The sequence below is a fragment of the Macaca thibetana genome, chromosome 11 (assembly GCF_024542745.1).
Source record: "Macaca thibetana thibetana isolate TM-01 chromosome 11, ASM2454274v1, whole genome shotgun sequence".
Classification (NCBI taxonomy): domain Eukaryota; kingdom Metazoa; phylum Chordata; class Mammalia; order Primates; family Cercopithecidae; genus Macaca; species Macaca thibetana.
The window spans coordinates 61,470,945-61,490,929 of record NC_065588.1 but is presented as its reverse complement, the minus strand read 5'-3'; the positions used below and the strand labels follow the sequence as shown (position 1 = coordinate 61,490,929).

General features: G+C 40.9%; 1 protein-coding gene and 1 long non-coding RNA gene across 4 annotated transcripts in view; one reads left to right on the top strand and one right to left on the bottom strand.

The window, feature by feature from the left end:
- Positions 1-14,335, bottom strand: part of MSRB3 (methionine sulfoxide reductase B3) — a 190,413-nt gene extending 176,078 nt beyond the window's left edge. Inside the window, exon 1 of one of the 3 annotated variants that reach the window (XM_050748614.1) lies at positions 14,065-14,335. In XM_050748614.1, the coding sequence (XP_050604571.1) occupies positions 14,065-14,281 (217 nt within the window). In that variant the 5' untranslated portion in view covers positions 14,282-14,335. Of the gene's footprint in view, positions 1-13,409; positions 13,477-14,064 lie in introns of those variants that run through there. The other 2 variants (XM_050748617.1, XM_050748615.1) reach the window with 2 other exon arrangements.
- The window catches only part of LOC126931000 (uncharacterized), a 25,938-nt gene continuing 20,214 nt past the window's right edge, over positions 14,262-19,985 (top strand). Inside the window, exons 1-2 of the long non-coding RNA XR_007717759.1 lie at positions 14,262-14,789; positions 17,976-18,131. This is a non-coding gene — a long non-coding RNA (uncharacterized LOC126931000). The remainder of the gene's footprint in view (positions 14,790-17,975; positions 18,132-19,985) is intronic.

Genomic DNA, 19,985 nt, shown 5'->3' with positions numbered 1-19,985 from the left:
AGACAATTTCTAGAAGGAGTTGGTGGTCAGTGTATCAAATAACCTGAAGTCGGGAAGACAGGGACCAAATTGACCTCACTGGGCTCAATGATATGAACACCATTAGTGGCTTCATCCAAAACTGTTTCAATGGAATAGTATAGATGATTCTTCTCTTTTCCTTAGACTTTATATCCAATCAGCAAGGTCTCAGTTCTGCCACCACCACTGTGGTCCAAACCATTATCAATTCCTATCTGAACCACTGAAGTAGGCCTAAATGGTTTATTGCCTCCACTCTTGGCCCCCACAATCCATTCAACACAAGTCAGCTGGAGTGATTATTTTAAAATGCAGATCAAATCTTGCCACTGCCTACCTAAAATCCTCTAATGGCTTCCATCACACAGAATACTATCTAAACTCCTCATAATGATCTAAAAGCCCCATATAATCTGGTCTTCTTCTTTGCCCTAAACTCTAACCATGCTCTCTCCTGCTCCTACCACAAAATAGTCTACTTACTCTTTCTACAACATGCCATGCTGGTTCCAAACTGTGAAGGAAAGACCCTGAGAATGAGGTCCTGTGTTTCTCTGGTCCATACTGTAACCTCAGGTTAGACAAGTTAGTGCCTGACATGTAACAGGACTCAATACATATTTTTGGATGGATAGCAGATAAACAGAGACAGCAAGGATGTAAGCAACTTGTAAAACAGATTGATCGTGGGGTGGGGGCAGGTTTGAACAGCCTTTTTGCTTTTAAGATGAGAGATATTTAAACATGTTTAAATAAGGGATATTAAGAAATTACCCAAGAGCTTGGAAAAACTAAGACATCAAAAAAGCCACAGAAGCTGGGTGTGGAAGCCAAGAGAAAAGACCTGTAATGCCAGCACTTTGGGAGGCCGAGGTGGGCGGATCACCTGAGGTCAAGAGTTCAAGACCACCCTGCCCAACATGAAGAAAGCTCATCTCTTCTAAAAATACAAAGATTAGGCAGGCATGGTGGCAGGCACCTGTAATCCCAGCTACTCGGGAGGCTGCGGTAGGAGAATCACTTGAACCTGGGAGGCAGAGGTTGCAGCGAGCCGAGATCGTGCCACTGCACTCCAGCCTGGGTGACAAGAGTGAGACTCTATCTCAAAAAAAAAAAAAAAAAAGCCACAGAATATAAGAAAAAAGAAAATTAGCTACCTTAGGAAAAAATTAAAGCTGTAGAAGAAAATTGTGGTACATCTCTGCCAGTGTTTCTTCTTCTGTAATCTGAGGGGTCTGGGTAAAATCAGTAGTTTCCAATCACTATCAAAAACTTTCTGTATTTTCCCTCATGATCTCCCTTGGTTACTTCATACTGAAAAGGAGTTCTGATTAGCAATTATATATGTCTGATTTTAAAATATTCATTACTTAACAAATGCAACTTACTTGAAAAAGTCAAAGCTCAGGAAGATTAAGTGATTCATCTAAGGTCATATCAATATTTTTCAAAAGAGGAAGGCATTGTCCAAATATGAAGAAACTAGTCCGAACACACACAGGAAAACAATGGAATCAATTCCAAACCACAGACCAAAAGTGAAAAACTGAAATATTTTAGAAGGATAATAAATAAGGCATACTTTCCCCCCCTCAGTTAGGAAAAAGAAAAGAAATAGTGAATCCCAGAGAATTTTTAAAAGACCTGTAGAACAAAATCACGGAAAATTACATTGTGTCATGGCTTTGAGCAACTGGTGTTGTACAGTAGAACCCATCTGAACATCACACTAGGGCCGTTCTCTTTTGAATGTCACAGAAATGTTTAAGTATCTTAAAAAGTTAAATGGGAAAAAGCATAATTAAAAGAAAAGGCTACATAGGAGTCAAAGTAATGTAATGATTACAAACATGGACTGTGAAGCCAGACTGCCAGATTAAATCACAGTCATACAAATTACTGAACACTCTTGCCTCAGTCCTTAACCTTAATATATGATTTATCATGATGATATTGTACTTCCTTGATAAAACTGTAATAAATAAATATTTAGAATAGTGCCTGACACATAGCACATATCTGTATGTCAGTAGTTGCTATTATTATCACTGTTATCATCACTATTATTATTATTTTTAAATATATAGATAATGAAGCTAGAAAGCAATACGAGAAAATACAAATTTGATTCCATAGGAAAACACAAGAATCCTAATGGATAAATGACCAAGGAGCATAAATAAATTAAAAAGTAGAAAAACATATGGACAATAAAAGAAATGCTAAGTTTTAGAAAGATGAGTTATATACACCAATATAGATAATATAAACATAATTTTGTGGGGGATAAAGAAAACATGGTACACATACATCACAGAATACTACATAGCCATAAAAAATGTGATCATGGCTTTTGAACATAGATGGAACTGGAGACCATAATCCTAAACAAATTAATGCAGGAAAAGAAAACCAGATGCCACATGTTCTAAGTGGGAGCTAAACATCGAGTACACATGGATATAAAGAAGGGAACAATCGACACTGGGGCCTATTTGAGGGTGGAAGGAGGGGTGAGGATTGAAAAATTACCTATACCATACTGATTACCTGGGTGACAAAATTATCTGCACACCAAACTCCCACGACATGCACTTTACCCATGTAACAAACCTGCACATGTATCCCTTGAACCTAAAATACAATTTACAAAGAAAAAAAAATGTAGGTCACAGAGGATACACAGCAGATGATAACTTTTTTTTTTTTTTTTTTTGAGACAGAATCTCATTCTGTCACCCAGGCTGGAGTGCAATGGCACGATCTTGGCTCGCTGCAACCTCCGCCTCCCAGTTCAAGCAATTCTCCTGCCTCAGCCTCCCGAGTAGCTGGGACTACAGGCATGTGCTACCGTGCCGGCTAACTTTTGTATTTTTAGTAGAGACGTGGTTTTGCCATGTTAGCCAGGCTAGCCTCGAACTCCTGACCTCAGGTGATCCCCCCCCACCTCGGCCTCCCAAAGTGCTGGGATTACAGGTGTGAGCCACCACACCTGGCCAATAACATTTATATAATATTCTAACACATGCAAAACTGAACAATATGATATAGAGACATACATCTATGATAAAATTATAAAGAAAGCAAGAGTTTATCAGTTATTTGTGTTCAACGATAATCACAAAATATAGGACTGTGGGTACTTCTGAATAGAGGAAATGTGTGTCTCACAGGCATCTTCACATTCCATTTCTGAAGCCAGATGAGGGTACACAGATTTTTAAAAAATATTTGTTATACCTTATATAGACACTATATATTCTTTTTTGTGTATAAAATATTCTCTCATAAAAAAGACAAATCTTATAAGTAAATTTTACAGGCAAGAGAAGACACTTTTTAAAATCATCAAATTAGCCAAGTTTTTTTCTTTAAAACTCACAGTGAAGTTTTTTTAAGAATAAGACCAGATTAACTAACCTTAAGAGTTAAATACATTTAATAGGGTAATCAGAGACAAATTCTGACGGTAATATATCCTGCTAAATGAGGACTTTTCTCATCTGAAATCTATTGTCAAGCATAAATAAGCAATTCCCAGCTGCATATTTAGAAAGACATAATTTCTAGGGCTTAATACCATTACTCCAGATGGGATATTTAATATGATGCTTCTGATACATTGTAATCTATTCTTTAAATACTAAATCTTTAAAAGGGTTATGTAACTTTGCCAATAGATCAAATTACTGGGCACACTGGGCTAGGACACAAGATCTTAGATGCAGTGTAACATTTATAGTGAATTGCACAAGATAGTCAACTTGAACAAAATATTTAAAAAGAAGACATAACTTTGTATACTGTATTAAATATATTTTTCCATTAAAACTTATGAAAAGTTGGAGACTTTAAAATAATCCATAAATTACAGAATCTTTTTTTGGAGGAGGGGGCGGGGGATGGAGTCTCACTCGGTTGCCAGGCTGGAGTGCAGTGGCATGATCTTGGCTCACTGCAACCTATGCCTCCAGGGTTCAAGTGATTCTCCTGCCTCAGCCTCCTGAGTAGCTAGGACTACAGGCGCACACTACCACGCCCAGCTAATTCTTGTATTTTTAGTAGAGACAGGGTTTCACCATGTTGGTCAGGATGGTCTCAATCTCTTGACCTCAGGTGATCCGCCCGGCTCGGCCTCCCGAAGTACTGGGATTACAGGCATGAGCCACCATGCCCAGCCTACAGAATCTTAAAGCAACATCAGGTATTACCCAGTCTAATTCATTCATTTTGCAGATATGAAAACTGAAGCACAAGAAGTTTAAACGACTCAGGCAAGAACAGGGCTAGAAAAACCTAGTTTTCCAATTCACTGTCTAATGTTCTTTTCATAATACCACACTGACTCCCCTGCAACATGAACACGTACACAAGGATGCAAATATGCAGACGAGCCTACAATTTTTCAAGTGGCTCTGCATGCAGGTAAACATGCTCTGCCCTCAACCCTCCTCTTCTTGGTCCCCTAAGACGATCTGACTAGAAGGCATATTCGCACCCCACGAAATCAGAAACAAGGGGGACTACAGTGCACTTTTTCCTTTTTGCTCTCAATTACTGAGACCAGAGTTGCAAAACAACTTCTCACCCATTGCCCTATCTAATCTGGACTGTTACAGGAAGATACGAGCTTATCTTTCCCTAGCTACACACCACTAATCTAAGATAAAATAAGTATTCACCTATAATAGGCCCTATAGTTCTCTCTCAACCCCAACCAAACTCAGGTTCTCTGACAATCAAACACAATAAAAACAAAAAAAAATGTACTGGGTGTGGAGGCTCATGCTTATAATCCCAGCACTTTGGGAGACCAAGGCAGGAGGACTGCTTAAGTCCAGGATTTCAAGACCTACCTGGGCAACATAGGGAGACCCTATCTCTACATAATTTTTTTTTTAATTAGCCAGCATGGTGACACAAGTCTGTAGTCCCAGCTACTCGGGAGGCTGAGGTGGGAGGATCACTTGAGCCCAGGAGGTCAAGGCTGCAGTGTGCAGTGAGCTATGATCCTGCCTGGGATCATGGCACTCCAGCCACGGCAGCAGTGGGAGACCCTGTCTCCAAAAAAAAAGAGAGAGAAATGAAAGAACAAACATAAAATTTAGGGCTATCTAATTTATACAAGGACTGTCCTGAGTTGTTTTTCAGTTTTTGGTTTTGCTTTTTTTTTTTCTTTTTGAGAAGGGGTCTTGCTCTGTCACCCAGAATGGAGTACAGTGATGCAATCATAGCTCACTGCAGCCTCGAACTCCTGGGCTCAACCAATTCTCCCACCTCAGCCTCCAGAGGAGCTGGGACCACAGGTGCGTGCCACCACACCTTGCTAATTTCTTTTTTTAATTTTTAGTAGAGGCAAGGTCTTGCTATGTTGCTCAGGCTGGTCTCGAACTCCTGGTCTCAAGTGCCTCCTTCCTTGCTTCCCAAAGTGGTGGAATTACAGGCATGAACTACAGTGCCTGGCCTTGAGTTTTGTTTTTTTGTTTTTGTTTTTAATAGATTCTACAATGTTGCACGGGCTTATTTTCAATAATGCCTTAAGTCTTACATATGTACTGAAAGATGTTTTTGTCTTTAAATAAAATAAGTGACCCAAGAAACCATAAGGATTTGTCATGTAATTTATAGTAACAGAAGACATGTTATGGCTATAACGGAGATGGGTAGGTGTATACTCACATGCAAATCAACTAAATTTCACTTTAAAATAGCACTGTAGTCCTAACAACAATGCTCATTTACCTAAAAATATAATTTTTAAAAAGTATTTATTTATTGTAATTGACTTCTAATCCCTGAGACGATTTAAAAGTCCAGTCTTAGTATAAAGTACATTGTCTGGCATAACATACACAAATGCTATTGTAAGAGGATTCTGAGGAGTTTCCCTGTCATTCCAAAATTTCCGCTGTGACTCAAATTTTCAAATAGAAGTTTCCCCTATACCCCACATTCTAAAGTAAGACGACAATGAGCTACTCAAAGTTGAGACCAGAACTTCCCTGAGAATATCCATAAAGCAAGAAATCAAGTGTCCATAGACTCTATAAGTCATAATTTCCACATGTATACTTTCCAAATATATGACAATGTTTTTATATTTACAAGAACTTATTTCAAAGTTTTATAGTAGCTTTTGTTGTTACGTATTTTCTCAGTCAACAGATACTAAAAACATAATTACTACCACATGGAAGGGTTCCCATTATTTTTAAAGACTTGGAAATTACTCAATACTATATACTGTATGTAAATATGTCACTTTAGACAAATGTTATGAACAATACACTATTTTTATAAACCTAGAATCAGGATACACCATTCACCTGGAAGCTAGACCCTGAGAAAATACTTCCTGGCTTTTGGGGGATTTTTGTTTGTTTTCTGAGACAGGGTCTCACTCTGTTGCCCAGGCTGGAGTGCAGTGGTACGATCTTGGCTCACTGCAACCTCTGCTTCCTGGGCTCAAGCAATCCTCCCACCTCAGTCTCCTGAGTAGCTGGGACTACAGGCATGCAACACAATGCCCAGCTAATTTTTGTAGTTTTTGTAGAGATGGGTCTCACTATGCTGCCCGGGCTGGTCTCAAACTCCTGGACTCAAGTGATTCACTTGCCTCAGCCTCCCAAAGCGCTGGGATTAAAGGCATGAGCCACCAAACCCAGCTGAAAACACTTCCTATACCAGCATTCTTTCTCTATTTCACCTATATTCATCTCCGCATTTTTTTTTTTACACTGCCATGTTTTTCTTTATTCCTGCTCAGTACAGATTGGTGGGCATTTCTGGTTGCACAGCCAAAACCATCTCTTCTTTTCTGGATAACAGAATTCCAAACTGTTTGGGAGATACGGTGCACAACCCCAGGATATTTACTAGTGATTGTTCCGAGAGTGAGGGGAAATTAGATATATGGAGAGTCTGATGGGAGTATCTGGAAAAGGTTTCTTTTCCTTGTCAGAGAGCCATTTAAGAAGAAACCCATTTTGCCCAGGCCCTTTCTTTATGCTTTGTGTGGCAGCCATCTTGAAGCCACGCTGGGATTCATTGCCAGCAATCTGAGGATAGCTGAGAGAAAAGATGGGAGAAGTCTGGATCTTTGATAAAAATGCTTAATGGCTGCACCAACACCAGCACTTCTTACCTCTAGACTTCTGATTAGGTGAGATAGTAATTGCGAGTGTTGCTTAAACTGGTTTTAGTTAGAATATTTCATTCTTCCAGTGGCAGGCCTTCTCACTGATAGATGTGGTATTCGGTACCATCTTTGGTTTTTGGAGAAGGCAGAAATTTCATTTCAGTAGACTTGTGTTGGAATGTAGCAAGAGAGAACTGGGTCAGGAGGGTGTGGGTATTCTGAAGCATTCAGATGGGGAAAAGGTCTGCAGGTGCATCTCCGCATTTTATAAAACTCTTTAATCTGTGTGAATAAAGCCCTCTCATAAAATAAATTCTCTCAACTTTCCTTTAGGAAAGTATCAATAAATCGCCCTGAGGTTTCCAAATCAGCACACAACTGGGTAAGCCAATCATACCAATGCCCAGTAACAATGCTGCTCCAGGCTACCACGGCCAAGTGTCAGATATCACGGCACAGTGACCGGAGTGGCCAACTCAAGTAAGTGTACAGGAACCTTGCAGTCAACACTTGAAGAGATAAGGCAAGCAAAGAATTCTGTAAAAAAGAGGGCAGTATGTGATTTATCATTATTTCTCACTTTAGGAAGTTATCAATAATTATTTTATGGATAAGAACCTGACCACGGCCACAAAAAGTGACCATAAAGGACCCCAAAAAAGTATAAAGAATATTCCATCTGGTGGAAATCATATCTTCTTCACATTCTGTCCAGTCTTGGGGAAGAAGAGGGAGGAACGAGGAGGAGTGTGAGACAGAATGTGTGTTCAAACTGGTGATGATGAAGACATTTAGGAGTTAGTCCTTTATCTGCAGAAAGATAAGAAGCCACTGAGGAAGGGTTAAGCAAGGAAGGAAGGGAAATGATTTTGTAATTCAGAAAAGTCATTGTGGATGCAGTATTCTTTGTCCAACATTTCCCATGTATTATCTCTCAAGTTAGTAAATGTGATGTCCCCTCAACAAGGAAAGCTCGTGAACAGAACGCCATATACAGACTCGGCATCTTTTAAAGTCAGATCAAATTCTCTCTTCTCTATGATGCTTTTCCTATACCCTTCCTTTTACTCCAGCTAACAAATGCTCTCTTCTTCTCTTTATTTTTAACTCTCGTTACTCATACATGTTTTATTTCCAGCCTTGATCTCTCCCTCCAAGTTCCAGTTTCACACTTCGGATTCTACTACACATCTCCACAGGAATATCCTACCAGCACCTCAAAAGCAAGAGATCTAGAACAAAACTTATTTTTACCTCCACCCACAAACCTGCTGAGATCACATTCTCTCCATCACCCAGGCTTATATGTCACCTTTTATTCATCCCTTTCTTTGCCAATATCCAACCGCTTATTTCTATCCAATGTACTTTAGCAACACTTCTACTGCAGTGCTGCTACTCTCGTTAGGTCTTCATTCCTTAAGAGAAACTCTCAAAACACTTCTTTATTGGTCCTATGACTTATTTCCCAATTCAATTCATTCTCTAAACTAGTAGATTATATAACTCATCATTCACCTTTGATTATGACATTTCAAGGATCAAAAATGTCAGTCTCATAACTTACTAACCCAATCCAAGTTCCCTAACAGCATTAAAAGCCTTCCACTTAATTTTCCATATTTGTACTTTATTGTCCCATTATCCCTCTTTATACATGCTCATTTTCCTCTACACCTGTCCTCTCTATCTGATTTGATAAATTTTGGGTGCTCCACAAAAGCTGATTTCTTTCCATATGAGTTGCTGTCCTCTCCTTCCCCCTGCCATCTCAGTTACAGGAAAGCATCCTATCATTTGTATATTCTGTCTTCATACAGGAAATTAAGAGTATTCATGGAAAAGCCTGTAAAATCTAGGAAACAGACAAGTATTAAGAAAGAAGAGCAGAGTGACTGAACTCCAATTTCAAAAGAAGAAGACAGCAGCAAGCAGGATACCATAAAAGCATCAGAGTATTTGAAAAAGTCAGAATTATTATACCTGGAACAATGGATGCTGAGAGCCTATCAGAATTCTTCTAGCTGAGTGCAGTGGCTCATGCCTGTAATCCTAGCACTTTGGGAGGCTGAGGCTTGGAGATCGCTTGAGGTCAGGAGTTTAAGACCAGCCCGGCCAACATGGTGAAACCCCATTTCTACAAAAAAATACAACAATTAACTGGGCATGGTGGCAGGTGCCTGTAGGCCCAGCTACTCAGAAGGCTGGGGTGGGAGAATCACCTGATTCCAGGGAGTTCGAGGCTGCAGTGAGCCATGAGTGTGCCACTGCACTCCAGTCTGGGTGATAGAGTGAGATCCTATCTCAAAAAAAAAAAAAAAAGGAAGAAAGAAAACATTCTAGGTGATTCACTGACATATGGAATTTATAGTTTAGTGAAGATGAATATATATGGACTTAACTACAACACAAGATAGTAAAACTTGTACTCCAACCATGGTCCAAAATGCCTTAGAAGCACAAGGAAATTACAAATTCTGTGGCAAGAGGAAAATGTCACAAACTACCATCTGAGAGGCCTGAAGGACTTCAACCTGTTCTGATAGAGAAGAGGTCCAGGCAGTAGGAAAAGCCTAAAGGAAAGGAAGAGGCAGAAAATGTTATATATGTGTGAGAAATAGGAAAACAACTGATTAATTCTTGGTCCCTAAACTATTACTATTTCAAATATCTCTACCACTTATATAGTTTTAATGAACTTATCCTAAAGAGCCAATGGAGGTCAGCATTTTATTCAGTGAATTCCTGAAAATATGCAGATGATTATTAGCAGAGTGAATTAGTTGTTATCAAAGAAAATGTTCACAATTCATTTTGAGGACTATAACCTCATAACATAAAATGGAAAAATGCAAAATCAAACCATCTATATGGTTGTACTATGTACACCAGATAACTCTAGAATTAGAAGAGACTTTAGGGAAAATCTAGGTCAACCATGTGACCTAAACTGTGTCTATCAGGTTCTACCTCCCAGGAATTTAGGATCAAGGCTCAATAATATAGTTCCTCCTTATGAAGGGACACATAAATACTCAGGAGCTGCTGAGCAGCCACATCTAACCATGAAGAAAAAAAAAGGAAAAAAAAAAAACACGAGCAAAGAAAGAACAGTGAAGCAAACAAAGACTAGAGACAGGGAACGTTCTAGATTTTCCAGTCCCTGATCTCAGGCCCTAAATGAGGTCTGCCTGCATTTGACTTCCAATAGTTTTCCAACAAATTCCTTTCTTCCTTTTTGCTAAAACTAGTTCATTTCTGTTACTTGCAACAGAAGCTTAACTAAGGCAATAACCAAAATCTTTCATAAAGTCAATTGTTTGATGAATTACTGATCTTTTCTGTACTTTCCTTTTTTGTACTTCCCTTAAAGCCATAAATATGACTTCAGCATACTCTACAGACAAATATACGAACAGGGATGAGGGACTGTGCTGAGCAATTTTTTTTTCTTTCTTTCTGAGACAGAGTTTTGCTCTTGTCACCCAAGATGGAGTGCAGTGGCATGATCTTGGCTCACTGCAACCTCCGCCTCCCCGGTTCAAGTGATTCTCCTGCCTCAGCTTCCTGAGTAGCTGGGATGACAGGTGTCCGCCACCACGCCCAGCTAATTTTTGTATTTTTCATAGAGACAGGGTTTCACCATGTTGGCTAGGCTGGTCTCGAACTCCTGACCTCAGGTGATCCACCTGCCTCGGCCTCTCAAAGTGCTGGGATTACAGGCATGAGCCGCCACACCCAGCCTGTGCTGAGCATTTTAAAAGGAAAGTCCATCATGGCCAGGAAAGAGAAAATACAGAATATTCAAAGTAAATCCTTGATATACAGCAATAAGAAATGCTAACGGCTGGCAAATTAAATAGCTGATTACCCTCCCATCCAAATTCAATTTAATCTGCTAAATCAGATAGGTAGATCCAACTCAATCTTCTCTGAGGTAAGATCCAAAGGTGATAACCCATTATAGGCTATTTCATCTGGAATGCTTACAGATAACTAGCCTTCCCAACCACGGGAATGTCTGGGTGCTCTCTGGCAGTATCCCTAACTCAGACCTAAATAACAAAACTGAATATTAAACTGTCTTAAGGCCTGGGCTTAACTATCCCCGAAAAGCAGTTAGGCATTTACCCTATGACATAATCAGCACTTTCCGCTATTAGATGAGGAAGAAAAAGTAATAGACGCTTAACAGGGAATCTGTCCAGGTATGTATGTATCTTTGTGCATGTTCCAGGTGTTCACACAATCCTGAGACAGATCTGGACTATCCAAAGCTGGACCACACCCATCACATTTGGCTATGGTAGACCAGTTTGACATGTATAGCAAGTCACAGGCTGACAATCAGAAGTTTGAACCACATGTAGTAGGTGGCTCTGCAGAGTTATATAAACAAAAACAATATTATAGGATCTTGGAGTTAGAAGAGACAGGGAAACTGTCCAACTTAATAATTTTACCAAGAAGCTAAACATGGGAATCAGATTCATCAACCAAATCCATAACTATGATAAATTAATTACACAGGTACAGAAAAATTAGAGGGATTGTGACCAGATTATGACAGAATCAAAAATGCAGTGGTGTGATCACGGCTCACTACAGTCTTGATCTCCCCGGCCCAAGCAATCCTCCCACTTCGGCTTCCCAAGTAGCTGAGACCACAGGAGTGAGCCACTATGCCCAGCTAATATTTTTTAAATTTTTGTAGAGACAGGGTCTCCCTATGTTGCCCAGGCTGGTCTGCAACTCCTGGGTTCAAGCAATCCTCCTGGACTGGTCTCCCACAGTGCTGGATTACAGGCATGAGCCACTACACGTGGCCTTAAAATCTATTTTTAATTAATAAGTGGCATATGTATTAGAAAAACTGATGAATCTTACTGTTGGGATAGTCTTTGGATATTCTTTTGAGTTGAGCAAAACAGTAAGGATTTCTGACTTAATGGATTACCATCTTAGTTAAAATACTGGAACAAGCACTTTTAAAAATAAAAAGCAATGTGTTGATTCAAAATCTCAATTACATTGTATGCTGCAAACTTGCCAGACAGTTTAGGCACTGTGACAAAATTCTAGATGGCAAAGAGCTACTTATCTTAATATAAAAATTTCCAGATATTTGTATACGACCCTAATATAAGTCATCAGAAATTAGACTGATATGTCAGCTGGGACCAAAATTAAAAGAATATATGTTTAAATGGCTCAAATATAAACTTGGTGTTCGAAATTACTGGCAAGGGGCCAGTACAGTGGATTTTGGTCTTCGAAGGCCAGTTCACCACAAGTATTAGATAAGCCAACACATCACTGAGGAAAAAGAAAGCATACATGTATTTCCTGGCAATAAAATCCACTCTTCGCTATCCAGCACAGTATTTTTTAGAAATCCATTGATAAAATGTGAAATTAGAACCTGTTGTATTTCCCAAGAAGTGCCATTAAAGTTACTTCTAAAATACGAATCTATAAAAAGCAGGGGTTTTTTGAAAAACAATACTATGCAGAAACAAATTTGAAACCGATATCACTGCTCAAGTTACTATTTACAAATTGCAAATTTAATAAAGTTAAATATTGTAAATATCTGTCATTAATCTGAACTGACAATTTTATAAGTTATATGAACCCTGAAGATTTTTTATAGACAAAATTGTCTTTGAAAATCGATTTTGCCACCAGCGCTGCAAATGAAAAAATGAAGAGATAAACCAGAGAGTACTGAAAATAATCTATGCTTCACAGAGTCAGGTTTCAACTAATTTATGAGTCCTAGTTTGCCATATCTTATTTGACAATTTAGTCTATTGGTAGCAAAAACAAAAGCAAGCTGAAATCTCCTAAGTAATCTCAGCTCTAAGGAATTATAATTTATGTTCTTCCATTCCAGATAAAATTAAGAAGCAAGAAGCTTTGACGACTACTCATCACAAATGTAAAAGTCCATGCAATTTCCCATTTACCTTTATCCCTACCTTTGTACTTTCAAATAACTGCTTTTTAAAATAATAATCTGATATTAAATTCCCCCCTAGTATTTTCCACATGATTCAAGAAGATTATCTTATGAAATCTTACTGTAACGACTTCAGAACTGCCACTTCCGATAGCTATTAGCCCTAAACCAAATAAGGCAGGAACAGCACTTTTCATTCATATAGTTTGACTTGAAATAGTCCAGTGTAAAACTTCAAAAATAGACTTGGATGCCATTTTCTGCTTAAAAACAAAACAAAACTGATACCTGGCAAACTAGGGGTTCTGTTCGATTTTGGCCTGTGAAATGCCAGCCGAGCCCGCGGTAGTCTGGCCCAGCAGCGGGGTAGCAGCGCACTGAGGGTGGGCGGGCAGCGGGTGCGCTCCCGGGTGCGCCCCTCCCTGCCGCCTGCCCGGCGCCCCTGTCCTCCCCGAGGCGCGCGGCGAAAAGCGCAGGCCTGGCGGGCGGGTTCCCACGCCCCGGGCCCGTTATCCGAGCGGCAACCCTGGCAGGGCCGACGCACGGAGCAGAGGGCTCCGGGATGGACCCCTCCCCTGCCTCCCGCGGGCTGCCCCGCCAGAACCCTCTCTCGGGGGCCCGCGCGGGGCGAGAGGCTCCCGCGGGTTCAGGTTCGCTCCCGGGACAGGATAAGGTGTCAGTGAGGCTGCCAGACGCCTCCCGTCGGCGGGTGTGGGGGAAGCCAGCCCTGACCTCCTTCCGTTCGGCCCCTCACCGCTGGCGCGGGGCGCAACCCTTCTGCTCCCCTTCTCGGCTGAGGCAGGGGCTGTCTCCGCAGGCAGCCGAGGGGGCGCAGCAGGCGCGGAATGGAATCCGGGCTCGGGGTCACACCCTAACGTGGCAGGGTCGGGATGGGAGGGGTGAGGCAAGGAGGGGAAGAGAGGGGAGGGGAGCCCGAACTTACCGGACTGCGCACTTCCCAGAGCCGCGGGCAGGCAGAGGCAGAGGCAGAGCGAGAGGGGGCGCGGGAGGGTCCGCCGCGGGCTCATGGAAAGGCCAGGCAGCCGCCGCCGCTGTCCGAACCTCGCTCCCTCCCTCCCAGGCTCCGGGCGACGGACGGGGCGGCAGGAGGCATGACGGGAAATTCCTGGGCACGGGCAGCCGAGTCCAAATATGAGCATAGGAGACGAGCGAGGGAGGACCACGGAGCGCGCCGGCCGCGGACGGGGCCCGCTGCCCGGGGCTCTGCGGCCGCCAACTCCCTCCTCCTCTGCCCTGTCCTCTTCCTTCTCCTCCTCCTCCTCCTCCTCCTCCTCCTCCTCCTCCTCCTCCTCCTCCTCCTCCTCTGCGCCGTCCTCCTTCTCCTCCTCCCCCTCTTCCTCCTTCCCACGGTTGCCGGCCGCCCTCTGCAAGGGGGCATCCCTTTCCAACTCGGGACCTCAGAGCACAGCCGAGCGCCCACCTGGCGTGTTCCACCTGAGACCGCTGAAGGAGTGGGAAACAGACAAACCAACACGAAGAGACCGGACAGCGAGCCAGGGACTTGTGGGAAGACGTGTCAGGAGTTGAGAGCGTTGGTGGTGAGGGGATAAAAAGTTGTGGGAGAGTGAGGTAGGAGCAGCGCTGCCAGTTAGTTACTTGGCCATCCTATATATACCGAACAAGCACTCACTATAATACGCGTTCCAGGTGAGCTGGCCCTCTCTAGCAGAGGAGGGTGAGTGTGTGTGTGTTCTTGGCCAAAATTGCAAAGGGGCTCGTCCCAAACTTATATTTGAACACCATATATGGAGCCCAGGCAGGCTGGCTGAACAATAGTTTTTCACAACAAAATGCTTAAGTTTACACTGGTGTTTCTATCCACGTGGCTCCAATCTCTATTCATGTCCACCCCCCAACCCCCTCCACACACTTGTTTTGTATTTACCGTAACTTGTCTAAAATGCAATGCTCTAATTCATTCAGAAGGTGCCACCTCTGATGAACAAAACTTCAGTCCTATGTGTTTAATTACAGGCCCAAGCCTGTAATTGCCTGAGTTTTCCTTGGCACTGATAACTCCTTGGGTAATCAAGTCCAAATGGCCCTTAACTTTTCAAGACAACATAATTATGTCTTAATTACTATATTTTTTCCCTGAAACTAATGGGACAGGACCTGGAGATATAGGGTGTTAAGTAGTTACGAACATTTTAAGATGCTAGATGATACAGAAATGATTTATTGATCCAAAATACTTAAGGGGTAAATGTCAAACAGATTTAGAGTGTGGATTATTTCATCATGAACCAAAGTGATGGTAATTTGTACATCACACTATTTGTTTGAAAATGCTATATTTGAAAATCAAAAACCTTGTTTCAAATCAAACTCAATTCTGGCAAAGTATTAAAACACATACACCAAAAAACAGTCCATTGCAAGTGGCTCACCTCAAAACATCTGGCACTGAAAAAAACCACATCCTGTGAATTAAATATAGCAGGTGGGCAAATGTCATCCTTAATGCATTGGCAATTATAATGGGACTAAGGGTAGATGACCCAGATAAAGTAATGGTGAATAAATTGTAATGCAACGAATACAGAATTTAAATGACACATAAAATGACTAATTAGGAAGCTAGAACCTAGGTAGTTGGAAATACTGAAGAAACTCTTCAGTATTCCCTCCGTTTCCTCTTTTTTTATAGCCTTGTGTTACATAAGTGTCTGTTTTTCTACTTCCCCCACAACACCTTGCAAAGTTCTTTGCCCGTAGTCCAAATGTTTGTTTAAAAACAAAAATAAAATGGACACAGCCATTTGTAGAAAGGAATATAGGAGCTCCCTAAGTGTAAAACATATTCCAAAGGCTTGCAATAATTATGGCTATATTTAAAATATTTTAGTGAAGAATCTTACATACAAAAATATAAAATTATAAATAATTATAAATAATACAATATCATTACAACCTAATTCATGTTAGTAAAAATACAGAGTTCATTGTATCAACATAGCTGACATCACTGTCAGCAATGCCAACTGCTAAAGGCTTGAATAAATATGCTAAGCGTGGCAGAAAAGAACAAAAGTTACTAAGTGCGTGATAAGAGCTAGACTGTGCTAGATGTTTTTTATACCTGATATCTCATTTAATCCTTACAAATATATCTGAGATTATTTTTATCCCTATTTTACAGCTAAGGAGGCTGAGCCATAGATAAGTAATATGCTACCAGGAAGAGGTGAAGTAGTATTAGAATTAAATCCTCATTCTAAGTGTATATATATTTTACCATACTAATCAGTCTTATTTTCTCTACATTAAAAAAAAAAGTGACGTTCAAAAACTGTATTCGTTGGGCTCTTGTGGTTTTAAGTAACTGGTATGCACTCAGGTTACCTCAAGTAACCGAGGTAAAGAATACATGTGGAAATAAGACCAGAGGCTTACCTGGCGTGTCAGATCATCCTTTGTGGGCATGGTGGGTGGGGCCTGTGCCTTTGATAGCTAGGGAAACAGGAAAGGTACCACCCCCTTGCCCACATTCCTATGAGTTTTGTAGTTTAACCATTGATACTTTAATCATATATTTTACAATGCTTTTTAAATGTCTTCTTTATTATAGCCTTAATAACAATCATGTTACCATATTCCGTTCAACATTGATTTTAAGCAAAAGACCCAGAGGAGGTAGCTGCTTCTGGCTGCTTCCTGCACCATCCCTCCCCCAACCCAGTGGTGTGCTGGTAAACATTTAACAACCAGATCTGGATGAAAGGGGTAGGGGCCCTTATCTACAGCATTAACCAATTCACATGGTACAAATACTCCCACCAACCAGATGTCTCTGAAGGCAGGGTTGGGAAGGGATCCACACAACCAGTTTTCGGGGCCATAGAGCCAGCTCTGGCATACCACAGCTGCAACTCATGAAATGTCTTCAGAACACAGAATAATTCAAGTTGCATAACCACAGCTCTTTGTCTCTCTGCCTGTGTTTCCACTTCTGTTCCCACAGCCAGGTGCCAACTCTCTCCATACATCTCATAAACAAATGCCCCGCGGGGGAGAATCTGATTCTATCACCATTCTTATATTGAGTCTGTCTTATAAGCCACTGAGCAGCCTATAGAATGGCCGCCCCCGATCCAGGTGCTAGTTCTTCAGTTGTGGCTAAGATGGAAAGGTCATATGCCAACAGAACATGGCCGCCCATCCTAAAGGCCTGTGTTGCTGTCTTTTTATAGGGCTGTGCTTGGGGCAGCCTCTTTCAAAAAGAATAGGTGAACATGACAGGCATCTAAGCTGTAACCTCCCCAAGGTGCTATTCTCAGCTCTTTAATAAAATCTCCTCAGACACTGCACAAAGCCTTGGGACAGCCCCCACTTCACATACCCCAAGAAACGTCTTAGGTGGATGCCAACAACTGCAAAACAAGTGCCACTGTTCTAAACCAATTAATGCTCAATTGGACAGTAACAGTAATACCTCTTGGGGGATGTAATTCTTCAAACTACACTCAATACAAACTCCCCAAATTCTGTTTTCCTATAGTGGGAAGTGGGAAGTACTCTCACCCCTGAGAAAACTGTGTTATACTGATAGAAGCATGCCTCCTGCCTCAATGCACTGAAGGCAAGTGGGAACAGGGTTGAGAACTATTCTCAACAATGTGGGGGACACACCATGAGTACTGACTGGCTAAGGGAGACGCCTGAATTTTTCTCTCAGATTCTGAAAAATGATCTCCATTGCCATGACACCGTCCAGCCCCCAGTCACCAAGTGCGTTAAAATAATAAGCACTCACTACCAGCAAATCAGGTAGGACTCATAAAGCAGAGAGAGAAGACCAAATTAAAGTGACCATTTTCCTTCTTTTCACAGTAAAGTGATTTGCCTGCATCTCCAATGATGGTATTTTCTGTTTGACACAGTCGAAGCTATCCCTTTCGTTGATAAATTCTGGAGAAAGTTGAAGTCTATACTCCCGTGATTGATGTGCTGCCTGACTCTGCCAGATTTTGCTTTGGATATGCTGCAGTAAGTAATAAATATTTAACAAGATTTTCCGTATTATAGAGAATTAAGTAATCGTCTGTAGACCAACAAAGCTGCTTGGCTTTTGGCAAGGTTTTATAACATAAAGCGGAATAGGCAAAAATCAACTACACACACAGAGAATAGGGCAAGGGGAAGAATTAACTTTTTAAGTGGTACAGAAGCATTCACTCAGTCTCTGTTCCTAAGTGCTTCTTGTATTGCCAGCATCTCACCCTATGGGTATGTATGTCCAATTCTAAAGGTGTGTATTTTTCAAACAACTTGGCCCTAACTGCAGATCAGTTCTTTTATCTATTGTTCAGCCAAAATGGCTACAATCTGGTCCAGTGGTAGAGGAAACTCTAGTTGTGTTAGGTTTTCTGGGAAATGGCATGTTGTTTTCCAAAATGATGACTCAAGGGATTTTCACCCTGCAAGCTGCTGTTACAGCTCAACGGCCACATAAGAGTCAGGACCACTCAGGAGTCAGGGACTTGGGCTTTGGTATCAGATACATCTATCCAAGTGTGGCTTCTACTATGAAAGCTTTGGGACAATGGGCAAGTAACTTCTCTAAAGCCTTGATACTTGTGTCTATAAAATGGAACAGTGAAGGTACCTACCACATACGGTGCTTAGCACTTAACCCCGTGCTAGCGCATGGTAAGTCCTTAATACATATCAATATAGTACTAATATTAATTTTTGTTATTGCTTCCCGACTTTCAATCACTACAAAGTCATTCTTTGCCTTTAAAGCCTTATCTGATATGATTTTCCTCTGTCTTAAATGAGTCATGACTCAGTTTCTCTTCACAGCTCAGAATCCTGCATTTGTATTCATAATTACTTCTTAAAGAAATCTGTTCAGATTTAGTAATCTCTTCAACATATTTTTCTTCAAAATTTCTTTTTATATTTACATCTAAAGTTACTAACAGTAATTATTTTTATAATTTTAAAAATTTTTTAACTCCTTCAAAGCAATAATATTAGAAGACTACACACACATTTAATGATTATTCAAACTATTTTGTGAAAACCACTTTAAGAATTGCCGTCAAAATATATGATGCAATTTTTAAAATATCTTCAACAAGGGAAATCATCTTTGCAGTCATTCATTCATTCACTCAAATATCAACCAAATATTTGCTATGTGCTAAATAGACAATAAACAAGATAAATCAGTAAAATATTTAGTAAGTTAAAGAGTAGTAACTACTGATAAGATAAATAAGGCAGAAAACATTGCTAAAAGTGCTGGGGAAGTGACAATAATGACCTGAAAGAAGAAAGCAAGCCATTCAAATATCTGGGAGAGGAGGGAACAGCAAGCAAAAGGCTGCACCCAAGGTGAAAGCAGGCCTGCTCCGTAGGAGGCCCATCCTGGAGGCCAGGTTAGGAAGTAGATGGTAAAAAGGGTAGTGAGGAGATGGGGAGAGCATTAGGAGCTGTGGTCTGGGAGGCAATCTTGTAGGATCTTATGGGTCATTATAAAGACTTAGGTTTTTATGGTGAGATGGGAGGCTATCACAGCGTTTTCAGTGGAGCAGTTACATTACCTGACTCACATTTTAAGAATAACTCTGGCTATTCTGATAAGGCATGTACAGACCTTGTTAGGAGGTCTTGAAATAACGCAGGTGAGACAGGAGGTGATTTGGAGTAGAGAATATTCAGTGGTGGTGGTGGAAAGTGATTAAATTGCAGATATATTTGGAAGGAGAGGCCCATTAGATTTGCTGACAGACCCAATGTGGAATGTGAAAGAAGAAGGAAAACTTAGAAGTTTAAATTAAAAATTTTAAAATGTGATATATAAGTACATGCTGACAGAAAGTCACTTTGGAA